Source organism: Myxine glutinosa, chromosome 4, assembly GCF_964187855.1.
Source record: "Myxine glutinosa chromosome 4, kmMyxGlut1.1, whole genome shotgun sequence".
Lineage (NCBI taxonomy): Eukaryota > Metazoa > Chordata > Myxini > Myxiniformes > Myxinidae > Myxine > Myxine glutinosa.
In genome coordinates, this window is record NC_136264.1 from 17,750,212 (window position 1) to 17,764,496 (window position 14,285).

The window sequence follows — 14,285 nt, forward strand, 5'->3', positions numbered from 1 at the left end:
TGTAAGGGAAGGGAACTAATTAATGTGTGCACTAAGGACCTATCTAAGTGTTTATATGTGTGCGTTGCCATAAGGGACAAAGGAATGATTACCAGGTCTGACACACAGGGGTGTTATCTTATTCCCTCCAACTATTTAACACCCGAACATCCTTCTATGTTCACAGCTATACACTTCCCCAACAAACCGCCTAAAACACAGAACTTATTACAGGGTAGATTCCCTATCGCGACAGTCGAAGCATGTTACCTATACAGATCTACCTGGCTCTAGATATTCCTTTACCCCCCAGACATAACAATATTGACCTTCAACTCCACTGTTGGTACCCCCTTCTCTTTCCTGTTCCCTTTGTCCTGTTACGTCCTTATCTGTTCATTGTACTAACTATTCCATGAGCCTAAACTATATATACAAAAAAAAGAATAGTGGAATATATCAGTCTCCACTTGTTGCTTTTGTTGTTGTTTCATATGCAGCCTATATCTGTGGGTTGCATCATTTTCTGGAAGTGCAGGTGTGCCGCTGATGCAATGCTCCCTGGTACCAGGAACCTCATTTTGCTGACCTGGGAAGGATGACAGACTAAGTCAACCCACCAGGTGTAATTTAACAGCACAACAGGGGCTCCAACTCAAGACCCTAACATTTTAAGCCAGCCACCTTAACCGTTAAACTAACACCTGCCTTACCATGTTACTCTGGAAGGATCGTCAAATGATCCAACCTATTTCCATGGTCGGCCACTGGAAGAGATTCAGTCATCAGCAATACCCTTTTCCTGGGCCAACAGCACAGCATATCTAGCCTCCCAATCCAACTGCAGACTGGCAATCCTCTGTCGATCCAACCCTTTCCTTGGAAAATCAGATCGACTCAGAGTCAACAAGGCCTTTGTCCATAGATCAATGGAATATTGCTCTCCCCTATTGGCTGGCACCCCAGGATCACATCAGCCTCCCTTGGAGTATGTGTAATCTGAAGCTCTCAAAATGATTGGAATCTCCTGTGATGAGACCGAAGCAAAGAGCTGTTGCATTCACATTGCAGGTGGGTTGGTGGTCTCTTCTCTCTCTCCTTCTGGCCCTCCCCAGCAATTCCAAGATGCACCTGTTCTTTCAGTAACCCTCTTCTGGTTAAACATTTCTAAAATCTAGGGTAACTGCACACCTCAACGCCTTTGTTCATCACTTCTCCTTTCTTAGGGACCACCTTCCAGAGGCCGTTCTTTCCCACTCTTCCCTCCAGTTTACTCCCTCCTTGTGTCATTCCCAATTCTGTTTGTTATCCCCCTTAACCTAACCCAACACAATCCCCTTACCTGCTGGTTTTAGTTGTGTCCTCCCTTGCTGGTTGTGCCCAATTGTTGCCGCGCTTCCTTCAAGGGTAAGTTACACTTGCCCTTCATGAGTCTCGTCTTGTCAGAAAAAAACAAGTCCAGGTCCATTTTGATTGAAGCTTTCTTTATAAAACTGGACATCAAATATCTTACACCCAAAAAAAAAGCTTCATGGCTACGATTACATAACTTGACCTTTCAAATTGGCAAACCTTGTTGCGCATCATCAGAAAGCAAAATCATGTGTACCGTACCAAGATTTATTTAATTAATTGTGCTCCTTTTTCACACCAAAAAAAGCAATTAAAAGAACCTTCAAGAAAAACTCGTTTCTGTTTAGTAAGCATTGTGCACCATTTGCCTGTTTGTTCAATTTGACGATGTCCCTTCAGGTCACATGATCCAAGATGCTGGTGGCTCCCTTGGTCCACGGGGTTTTCCCACTCGTCGTTTGAATCCTGGAAAAAGACAGAGAGGAAGATAAAGATGCTCTATCTTTAAATATCAGGGTAATCTGCACTCGGGTGGTTCCTAAATTACCCAATCATTACCAACAGTTGGGCATAATACCCTAGGTAAGGATAAGAAAGGATGAGCTTAAATGTCCCATCATCAATACCGTCATCTATCCCTTGATCAAAGAGATTTTTGAGACACCAGGTACGATGCTTCATCTACCTCTCTGGCATCTCCATCTGTTTCAGTCAATTGCGGCTGTAAAGCGTTGTCTGTACATTAGCTGAATCCGTTCTTCGATTGTTGGCAGCATCTTCTATTTTTGCACACTGATCCATGTCATGTAAAACTGTCACGGCCAGTAGATCTGGCAACCTATCTCAACCACTTCAGTTTTTCTTCTTCATTGCGATGAGATTCTCTCCAGCTGTAGTTGAACCCAGGTAGGGGTTCAATCGGCAAGATAACCTTGTGTAGCTTTCCACGGTTGTTTAAAGCAGATTTCTTTGGCTGGAAGGGCATGGGAGTTAATTTATTGAAATCCTAGCCACCCGGGGTAATTGATTATGTGAGAGCTGATTTGTTATTCCCTCCAATTACGGGTGAGAGACTTTATTGGGTCTTGGTATTCATGTCACCCCAGGATCCAAGCTGGCCTCCAAAGCCAGTCGCCGACTGGGCATTCTCCGTCGTGCGAAGTCCTTCCTTGGCACACCTGAGCTCCTCACCACATACAAGGCTTTCATCCGCAGCTCAATGGAGTACTGCTCTCCCCTCTGGGCTGGTGCTCCTGCCTCACACCTAGCTCGTCTTCACGCTGTTGAAACCAAAGCGTTCAGAATCATTGGAATCTCCCGCGATGACGCTATCTCCGAGGGCCTTTCACTTAATCACCGCAGGCAGGTTGGTGGTCTTTCCGTCTTCTACCGACTCCTCTCCGGCCTTGCTCCCCCAGCTCTCTCTGGGCTCTGTCCCCCAAATATTCCTGCAGGTCGCACAAGATCTGCCTGCAACCCTCTTATTGTTAAACTGCCAAAATCAAGACTCTCTGCTCACCTTCACTCCTTCATTCCTCTTTTCTCCCGCCTCTGGAACAAACTCCCTCACTCTCTTCAATCCCACTCCTCCCTCCAGGTCTTTAAAACGGCTGTTCACCACCATCTCTTATCTTCCCCAATCCAAAACCTTGATCTTTTCTACCCCCGCTAATTTCACCCCAAATCCACTTTTTTGAGGTGACTTTTGACTTCTTTCCTGGAAGTCCTTGGTGTCCTTGCGTGTTATACCTATCCTGCCTCCCCCAGGCCCTCTCCCTCCAAAAACATCTCCCCATGTCCCTGCTCTCAAATGTTGTGTTTGTGTGCTTCCTCCCCTTCTCTCCCCATCTTGTCGACCACTCCCCTTTTTATATACTTTGTTTGCTTGTTTGTTTGATTTGTTTGTTTGATAAATGTTAGCTCTTTCACGAACCTCGACTCTGTACACAAAAAAAGAAAAAAAAGAAAAAAAAAGTGTTAACTACTATTCGAATTGCATGTGGTGATACTTGGGAGACTCGATGGTACGCGTTTCGCTGTTGCTGATGACTCGCCAGCCAGTGATGAAACTGGTCTGGTGGCTAAGGAGGGCGTGTAGCATTTGGATTCTCATGTATGTGCTACTTGTGAATGTCTACAGCTGTAGAGGAACCTGGGTAGGGGGTGAAACAGCAAAGGGCTTTCATTTTGTAGCTTTTCCTGGTTGCTTTACGCAGCGTATAATATTATGGCAGTTTTAATAAATGGCGGTTTCAATAAACATTCAATAAAAAGGTCGTGAACAAAAAAATGGAAACACCAATGTGGTCACTTAATAGGGCGTTGGGCCACCATGTGCGGACATTACGGCCTGTATGCGTGGTGGCACAGAGTCCACCAGCGTCTGGAATTCTGCAGAAGGGTTGCGGCACCATTCTTCCACAAGAAAGTCAATCAACTCACACCTGTTTGATGGAGGTGAAAAACGCTGTCTCAGCTGTCGTTCCAGAATATCCCATAAATGCTTGATTGGGTTCAGATCTGGTGACTGAGAAGGCCTCATGTTCTTCAAACCATTGGACGACCACACGCACTCTGTGGATGTGGGCATTGGGGGTCTCCTCTTGCAGCCATGCTAGCCATAATTATAGGCAACCAGGCCTGTGCAGCATTTTCAAACATGCCCCTAAGCATGCTGGGATGCTATTTGCTTAATTAACACATGGGCCACACCGATGTGGAAGCAATTACTTGGTGTCCCTCATTACCCAGGTGTTTCCATTTTTTGTCCACTACCTGCATATATGAAAACTAGGCCCAATGACATCACTCGCCCGTAAATGAAGGAAATAACCAATCAGCTCTCATCTAATCAATTACCTAAGGTGGCTAGAATTTCAGGCAGGGATGGGAGAAAAGTGAGCTCAGGAGTCTATAGCGCTCCACGCAAGACCGTTAATTCTCCCACATGCCTCTTCTGGTCAAGGCCAATGATGCCAGCTCAAAATGTATGAAGCAGTGGTAATGGATGCTGAAGAATGCGGAACACTGCAGGCAGTGAGAATTCCTGGACTCGGGGACACCGGGCAGCCTATCGCCAGGCTGATCAAATGTGTCTGCAGGGGCGTCCATGGAGAGGGATAAAACTGGTGAGCGCAGGTGCACCAGAAAAGGGGCAGAGCTATGGCAAGTTCCAGAGTGTGACTTCGAGTTCCATCAAACCAAGAGTAATGCGTACCAGTTAAGGAGTACTGACGGAGTCCGCGTGAGATTCAGACAGAGTTGCTGCTGCATAGAGTGCCAAGCCCTGAGTTTGTGGGAGTCCGGCTGCAGCATGAGGACGGCAGCTAACTCTCCCGGAATCTCGCCAGTCCCCATTGTTTTGGTACGAGTGTGTGACTCCATAGTGGGGTTCAGTTTCTTGTAAAATAAGTTCATGGCATTCTTCCCCTATAACGTTGTCTTTGTACGCTGGATTTGTTCTGGTTTCTTTGTTTTGACTCCCAGAATCATTTTTTGTTTTAATAAATAATTTTATTTGTAAAACATGTCGGCCATCTCATCCAATCCCCTGTGTGCAGAAAACCATTTTGGTAATTAATTGGCGACCCGGAAGAGGTCCAGATCTGGTAAAGCAATCCCTTTGTGGATAATGACACGGTGATGAAGAGCTGGTAATGCACTCATGGTGGCCCTTAATTAAATCGGCTCATCCTCGACATGAAATCTCGGTTTGGCGGTTTTAATAGTGCATTAATAGGATGTCATTGACTGCCTGGACGAGGAGGACAAGGAGAGGAAGTTAAAATTACAAATGAGAGCAGCAGGAAGGAAAGGAAGAGCAGTTGTTGTGTGAAGCTTTAATTTATGGACAACAGACTGATTTATTGTAATGAATTAGCAAAGATGGACGACTGAAGGTACTGCGAGAGCTAGTGGTATCTCTTGGCAGAAGAGGTTGTGGCCTTGTGGTTGTCTATATCTTTTGGTATTTCATCATTTCACAGGGGCAATACAGATTTAGGTCTAATTCTAGAACGTTAACCAAATATGATGGAGCAGGTTTCGGTAGAAAACATCTGGTGGTCATATAGTTTGAGTGAGGATGTTGAGAGTGAGGTCTAAGGAGAGTTAAGTTGGACTCTTGGATTTCAAGAGGAAAATTTGGTGGCATAATTCTATGAGATTGGAGAGAGAGGGCAAAGGAAGATAGAGTCATGGCTTATTTACTTCCTCTACTCTTGTAGCCATCGTGCGGCTCTCAACGGAATCCATTCATCTCCTCTCTCTGTGAAAGCTAAAGGGCCCCAAAGCAGTGTTTTGGGGTCCAGTCCTAATCCTGATCTTCATCAATGATCTTTCTAAGTCTATAGAAAGTCCTCTTTATCTATTTGCCGATGACTCCACCCTCTGCGGTGACATCCCTCATCCTTCAGACAGGCAGGCTGCAGCCTCTTCCCTCTCTAATGACCTTGATTGAATCAAAAGCTGGTCAAACACTAAAATATGTCTTTAAATCCTGACACATCTCACACTGTCACTATCTCTCGCTGAAAGGGCCGTCTGGGCAAACCCTCCAATCTACTTTCTTAACAATCCTCTTGAAGAGGTTCAGTCACTCAAACTCCCGGATACCACTATCAGTCATGATCTTTATTGGGCAAACCACAATTTAAAGTTGGCCTCCAAAGCCAGTCACCGATTAGGCATCCTCTGTAGTGATCTTACTTGCCACACTTGAACTGCTATCCACCCACAAGGCCTTCATCCGCAGCTTCATGGAGTACTGCTCTCCCCTCTGGGCTGGCACCCCTGCCTCTCATCTCGCTCAGCTTGATGTTGTGGAAATCAAGGCTTTCAACAACATTGGAATCTCCCGTGATGAATTGCTGTATCTATGGGCCTATCACTTTCCCATCGCAGATAGGTCGGTGGATTCTCTGTCTTCTACCACGGTGTTCCTGATCTTGCACCCTCTGCTCTTCCTGTGCTTCTCCTCCAACCCTCTCCCCCATTGTTGCGGAACGTCTACCAGCATCGCCTTCTGGTGAAACTCCCCAAATCCAGGATCACTGCTCACCTCCACTTATTCGTTCCTCGTTCCTCTTTCCTTTCTCCTGTAAAAACAACTTCCAGCTTCCACATCCTGGTCAATCTCATTCTTCCTTCCCCGTCTTCAAGATAAACCATGCCACCCACAACCCTCCCCCCTCCCCCATCCACTCCTCAAATTTCCTTTTTTTCCTTCTGTAACAATCTTGTCCACCTCCTGCGTCCTCCCCTAGTCCTCATTGTTTTCCGCATCCCTTGTTTGTCTGTCTGTCTATTTTGTCCCTCGACCCTGCTGTTGGCAGTGCCTGTCTCCCTGCCGTTCAAATTTGTTCTGTTGCGGCTTGATCCATTATACTTGCTAGGTCTTCCACCATCCTTGACTTTGTATACAAAAATAGCATGATCTGGTTTACTTTTTCTAAAATCTACTTCAAAATGAACTCTGTTCCTTACATTTGGAATCACCCTTGAAGCCTCGAGCTGTCTGCTCAAATAAATCAAAACAGGTATCCAAAGGAAGGTGCCATATTGGCATCCGCTGCTTTGCTAAACATCTCGCGCATGCACCTCCAGTCCTCCACACCTGACAAGTTATTCACAAACAGAGCCAGCTTTATATTCTAGTCTGGAGGCCCTGACTACCATTTGGCACTTCTTTGTGTGGTGGAATATGAGATTTGGGGAATTATCTAATTGCAAAATACTAGGGCACATGACCTGTTACTGTTACACTGCAGACAAGTCCATGGTATTGCGATCTCTGCCTCCTCTCAATCGGTCTTGCTCCGCCAATTTTTGTCTGTCATCTTTCCCTTTCCAGTAGCACAGGGCCACATACAATCCTCCAACAACCCAGTTATTGTTTATCTCCTGTTGCTGAGACTGCTCACCTTTATCCCCATTCATCCCCCTTTTCTTCCACATATGGAACAGGCAATGTGTGGTCTGTCTGTCTTGTCAGGTCTGTCTTGCTCCTCTTCAGTCTCTCAGTCAAATGGCTAACTTTGATATTTTCTACTTTTGCTCGTATTGTCTGTCTCCGTCAAAACCAACAACATATTTAACATCCACCAACATGCAACCAATGCTGTGAGACTGGTCCTCCGGCTTAAAGTCCTTTCTATAGACGACACACAATTATGCAAGATAAACACCTGGGCGATGATTTATACCTGGGTTAAGATTCAAACCCAATTATCTCGACTGCTCAGAGGTGGGTGCACCACTTTATTTGTCCTTTACTTTCTTTGTATTCCTTAGTTATTTAGGCCTTTGGTGAGCTTTCATCGTATACTAGAATATATGACCCGTCGCTTCGCTGACGGAAATACCAATCTTTCCTGCGAAGGCTTATCTATGGGGGAAGAAAAAAAAAAGGATTCCTGGGAGATCCTGCTCTCCGTGCAGGGATAACCAACGTCAGTGTTGGCATTTGCAGTTTTGACACGCGTTTCCATGTACCCATAAAAATTTGAAAAATAAAAAATTGTTTTTTTTGGGATCACAAACATTCCCGGGAATTACCAGAATCCACTGTATTTTGATTTATTGAAATCCGTTAATCCGTTCTCAAGTTATAACATGACAAACAGACAAACAAACAGACAGACAGACAGACAGACACGGTTGCTTTTATAATATAGATATGAAGATCTTTCGACCCACTGACTGACTGATATGTTTGGTACAATCCAGGTGTCGTAAAAACCTGAAATTTGGTGTGCCGATGGACATCAAAGCCGGTACACCGGGAAAAATTCCAGAACCATCGGAAAGCATCCGTAAATCAAAATTTACGTTAAAAACTATACACGCATATGGAAAATTTTTTATATACCTCAATCGATATCCATCATTTGAAAATTGCAATTTATATAACTGGAAACTGTGAAATAAAAACCTCAATGAAAATTTACATAAAACAGTAAACATGTCCATAAAATAAAAAAATAAACCTAAATTGATATACAGTGAAACCTTGACTTACGAGTGCACCAACTTACGAGTTTTCCGAGATACGAGCCGTCGCTCAGTCGATTTTTTGCTTTGTGATGCGAGCCGAGATCTGAGTTACGAGCGAGCGAGCTTGGATATAAAACACGTAATCGTCGAAAAACATGAGCGAGGTGTGCGTGTTGTCGACTTGGCGAGGCAGTACGATCGTAGTACTTCTACGATATGTACGATTTTGAAGCAGAAGGAGTCGATAAAGGCTATAACGCCAGCCAAGGGCGTTAAGATTATTTCAAAGCTCCGGACCTCTGTCCATGAAGAGATGGAGAAGTTGTTGTTTGTGTGGTTGACAGATAAGCAGCTCGCAGGAGATACCGTGACCGAGAGCATCATCTGTGAGAAGGCACGAGACATTTACGGGGATTTGGTGCAGCAGACGGCGGGAACATCAACGGACGAGGCATCGGAAGAGTCATTCAAAGCCAGTCGGGGATGGTTTGATAATTTTAAGAAGAGGACCGGCATTCACTCCATCGTCAGGCATGGTGAGGCAGCAAGCTCGGATGTGAAGGCAGCTGAAGATTTTATTATAACTTTTGCCGAACTGATAGAAGCCGAAGGATACACCCCCCAGCAAATCTTCAACTGTGACGAGACAGGGCTCTTCTGGAAAAAGATGCCGAGGAGGACGTATATAACGGCAGAGGAGAAGAGCATGCCAGGCCACAACTTGTTCAGAGTGCCGGCGAAAGCTCGCCTTCTCTTTGTGGAAGACACGGTGAGATCCTTAACATCCAACAACTAATGGGACGCAAACGGGGCGCCCAGTTTAGCGGTACACACATTGATGAATCACCCTGCCTGTGAAACACCGACATGACAGGTTATAGCTGGGTCGGGATTCAAACCCAGGCTGGACAGTTGAGAGTCAAGTGTGCGTACCTCCAGTCCAGGCCATCCTGCCAACTTATATGCTGCATACAGGTGAAATATAAAGCGCGAGATATTTATATATGTATTTCAAAAAAAATTGGTGTGGTTTTTTGGGGGCTGGAACGGATTAATAGCATTTCAATTCATTTTAATGGGGAAATTTTATTTGAGAAACGAGCAAATTGAGTTACGAGCTCGGTCACAGAACGAATTAAACTCGTAAGTCAAGGTTTCACTGTATACCGCTTGAAAATTGTAATTTCTATAACTGTAAATTGTGAAATAAAAATCTCAATGAAAATTTACATAAAAACAGTAAACGTAGCTGTAAAATAAATAAATAAATAAATAAATAAACCAAAATGGATATCTAGAATGGATATCTAGAAAATTGTAACTTCTATAACTGTAAACGGTGAAATATAAACCTCAATGAAAATTTACATAAAACAGTAAACATGTCCATAAAATAAAAAAATTAACCTAAATTGATATCTAGCATTTGAAAATTGTAATTTTTATAAATGTAAACTGTGAAATATAAACCTCAATGAAAATTTATGTAAAAACAGTAAACACAGCTGTAAAATAAATAAATAAATAAACTGAAATGGATTCTAGCATTTGAAAATTGTAATTTCTATAACTGTAAACTGTGAAATAAAAATCTCAATGAAAATTTACATAAAAACAGTAAATACAGCTGTAAAATAAATAAATAAACTGAAATGTATATCTAGCATTTGAAAATTGTAATTTCTTTAACTGCAAACTGAAATAAAAATCTCAATGAACATTTACATAAAAACAGTAAACATGCGTACATAAAATAAATAAATAAACCAAAATGGATATGTAGGAGGAGGTCAGTGATGCTTGGCTATAATCATAAAGTTTCTATTTATTGTGTACCTACGTACGGAGCATGGTCTGTTATTGCTTACACAACGTGTGAGCATTCCCCACTAGTCGGAACTACATTTTTCCAGTAGGCTGGAGTATAAGTCGAATTGGCTAATTTCAACGTTTTTCTTTCCTTCATTCATTGATAAGTGGGTGCATGTGTATTGTCATGTCTGGCTTCCTTCTTTGAACAACAGTGCAGTAATTGGGCTTTGTTTTGAATATCCACAACAATGTGGAAACTTGTTGAAGTGTGTTTTAAATTAACAATTATACTATTTATTTCAGCCAACACTTTGCAAATTTTTTTTCATTTATGCATTTCAACATCTGAGGCCATAGAAAAGTCGATTCTGAGTATTAGTCGAGGCCTGGACTTTTTGGGGGAAAAAGTATCAACTTAAATGTCAAAAATATGGTACAAGTGTTACAATCTAGAGTGATAATGACTGTGTTTATTTTTGTCCAACTACATCATTGATGACAACATTCTTAGTAGACCATAGAGTTTTGATTACAACCAGAGTTATTCCTGTCCAATGTGGCTTACCGAGTTCTGTCTCCAATCTGGAACCTGATGAGCCAACAGTGACGTCTACAGTTTCATAATCATGCAAAGCATCAGGTAGGCAAGGACAGGATGTGGTTGGCTGCAGGACTTTCCTACCTTCACACACACACACACACACACACACACACACACACACACACACACACACACACACACACACACACACACACACACACACACACACACACACACACACACACACACACACACACACCTGAATACAACACCTTGGATTGCATTTTTTTTACAGTCCATTCAGTGGAAAGTGCTGTACTTGACTTGTGATTCTGTTGGCCGAGCATGCAAGTACTGCTAGTTGCTACCAAATATCTCGGGTCATTAAACTCTGCAAATCAATTGTCTCAGCAATGACGGCATCTGTTGATGACAATGATGATAATGATAATGATGACAATGCTGTCAATAATGACAATGATAATTATGGCAATGACAATTATGACAATGATGGCATGATGATAATGGTGACAATGATGGCATGATGATAATGGTGACAATGATGGCAATGATGATGGTGACAATGATGGCAATGGAGACAATGATGGCAATGGTAATGATGGCAATGATGGCAATTCGCTCTCTATTATCATGGTACATGTTAGTTTATCATGTTCGCAGTCAAAGTTAAAATGTGAGGAATTGCGCATTCACCTAGCGAATATACTGCGACACCAGAAACCGCTCGTCGTACTGGATCCGGTTCAGTTTGCTCCAATGTTAACTGTTTGAGTGCTGTTTGCCACAATCGTGGCCCACATCCTTGTTTAACAATCTATATTGTTTGTTCCAATGGTTGCCTTCTTTGGCTGCTTTATAAACAAAAGATCTTTTATTTAGTTTGTCTGAAAAAAGAATACCATATTTTTGTTTTCCATACTGGAAAATTCAGCACTCAAACAGTTAATCAGGAAAAACAAAAATAATCGTTTTACAAATATTTAAAAAATAACCCCTAACGCCCTTCAGACCGCTAACACCCATTAGACACTGGATACCCCCCAACCCCCAAGTCCCTTTAAAACCCTATAGACCCAGATACATGCTTTAAAACCCTTAGACCTCTAAGACCCTTTCGATTCTTTTAGACCCTTTAGAACCTTGAAGACCTTAGAGACTCCTACCTATTCTTTAGATATTCACACCGTTTAGACCTTTTAATACCCTGTAGATCCCTTTGACCTTTAGATCCTTTTTAGACATTTTAAGACCCTTTAGTCCTCTTCATACAATTCCAGTGAAATTGTCATGAATCTGATTCTTGATTTGGGATTTTGCTTTTTGCATTGACACAAGACATTCTTGCACTGCAAATGCATAAAATGATGCAACAATGTGACATCAAGCTATTACAGGTTCAAAAGAGAACTTACCATCTTTTAAAAAGGAGAGCGACAGTTTGTTCTGGGGAAAGGAAAAGACAGAGTGGGAAGAAATTCGACTTCAAATCAAAGGAGAAGTGAAGAAAATGAGTGAGAATATGAAAAATAAAAAAAATCTACCAAATAAAACATAATGTCAGTTTTATGTGTTTGTGTGTGTGTCTAGATGTCTGTCCCCCTTCATGAGGGTAGGTTTTAAAGGCCAATCGTTTAACACGAATGTGTGTTCACTACCGTCTATTTTTGAGGATAAAACAAACTCGAAAAACATTTTCCATAAAATATTAATTATGTCTCTTCTATTGGAATTGTAGATGGTGGATTGCAAACCGAGCCTCAAGGGCGGTGTACCGAAGCGTTTAAAAAAACAAACAATAAGTACAAGGTGCAGGGTGGTGAAATTCACTGCATATGATGTGCAACGTGTGCAGAGCAAAACTCCAAGGCAAATGACCATCCTTTTATGTGTGCACCGATAATGGGCGGAGCAAGTGTGTCTCGATCGGGGACATTAAAATTGAGAAAAGGAGGAAGAGGATGAGCGATATGAGATAGTGTGGAATTAATGCGAGGAAAATTAAAATAAGTTTGGGAGGAGATAGGAGAGAGCATAGAGAAGAGAAGGGTTATGTATGGAGTACATTTAGGGGATGAGGGGGGGCAAAAATATTTTTCTGAAAAAAAACGCTAATTAAATTTTAAGATTATTCCTTGAAATAACCTGAGTCAACAAAACTATGGGGGATCACCATTAATTTTGACAACTAGAAGCACCCACTCCCTATGGATCGGCCAAGGGGTTATGTTATTACCTCAATTCTAACAAATTCAAAATACCTCTCGCTGCGTAATTCAAAACACCTCTCTGCACTGGTAAACGTGGGGCAGGAATGCTGTACTACAACAGGTGGGGACTTGCAATACCCTCGCCCACCTGGAGTGGCGCTACACGATACATATTTGCTACATGATCCACCCCTTCCTCCCCCAAGACCACCGGAAAAGATATAAACACCCTTATATACCATTTGGGGTCATGTTGTCCTATGTAGCAAGTCTGGATGTAATCGGCCCAGAACTGTAGGAGGAGTAGCGAGAAACACACACATACACACCACACACACCCAACCAGTCCGTGAATTACAACAAGGATTCTTGGAGTGACAAGAATAACCAGATTCGCTTCAAAATCCAAACATCCAAATAAATAAAATCCAAACTGTTGCGTTGGATGAATTGGGTGAACGTAAGTGCTGGAGATCAAATAATTGTACTTTTACCCATCGAGTTAAATTGGCGACTTTAGCACTTCTTAATTGTATGAGGTTTTACATTTCTCAAAATACCTTTCACATCATTGAAAAGCAAAAGCTTCCTGACTTCCTCACAGTTGGCAAGATGTCTGCCGCTCATGTTGTATTTGCTTTACCTAAGTACGGAACATTTATTCTTCTGAAATATAAAATAATTTTATTTCAGTTATTTTATTTTTCTTCGAAGAGAGAATGCACATCCTCTTTCCACTGTCGCCCAAACTTTGTTCCTATTCCCACTTTGCCACAAACGTTATTCCAAACTCTTCTATTTACACTTTTCTACAAACTTCGAGGGAATCTGTTGAGTATAGATTTGTTCACAACATCATGTCCACTTAAATTGTTCTTTCCTGTACAGACATGCTCATAACCCTGAGATTCAACTCATCGTGCACACACCAACTGTTCAATCCTCTGCGGAAAGTTTATCGCTCATATTTTCACTTACAAGGGGATTTCAAAAAGTTATATGTTTGGACAAGAAACTCAAAATAATACAAAAAAGAGAATATTTTCTGTCAATATGCAAGTATATATCAGGAACAAGAAAATATATGAATCTACAATACAGGGTGTTCAAGAAAGACCTATAAACTTTGGTTGTTAATATATTTAGAACCACAAATGATACAATGGTTTATACTTTACTAGCCGAAAGCACCCGGCGTTGCCCGAGTTCTTTTTGAATGAATTTACTACTATAATTCAGCTTTTACTCGCGGCCATAGAAGATTGACTACTATAATTCAGCTCAGCTTTTAATTGCGAAATGGGCCCAGCCCGGCCGAAGCAGCCTCGACCAGCCTCGCCACCTAGCCTATAACCTTCCCGGAGCCCGTCCCGACATTT

The 14,285-nt window shown here is 42.3% G+C and overlaps 1 protein-coding gene across 1 annotated transcript in view; it reads right to left on the reverse strand.

Annotated features, from left to right (window-relative positions):
• Nucleotides 1–1,585: 1,585 nt before the first annotated feature.
• LOC137424475 (tyrosine-protein phosphatase non-receptor type 12) overlaps nt 1,586–14,285 on the reverse strand; it is a 51,512-nt gene continuing 38,812 nt past the window's right edge. Inside the window, exons 15-17 of the mRNA XM_068111964.2 lie at nt 12,112–12,142; nt 10,703–10,819; nt 1,586–1,797 (exon numbers count right to left, since the gene is read on the reverse strand). Of these exons, the coding sequence (XP_067968065.2) occupies nt 1,733–1,797; nt 10,703–10,819; nt 12,112–12,142 (213 nt within the window). The 3' untranslated portion in view covers nt 1,586–1,732. The remainder of the gene's footprint in view (nt 1,798–10,702; nt 10,820–12,111; nt 12,143–14,285) is intronic.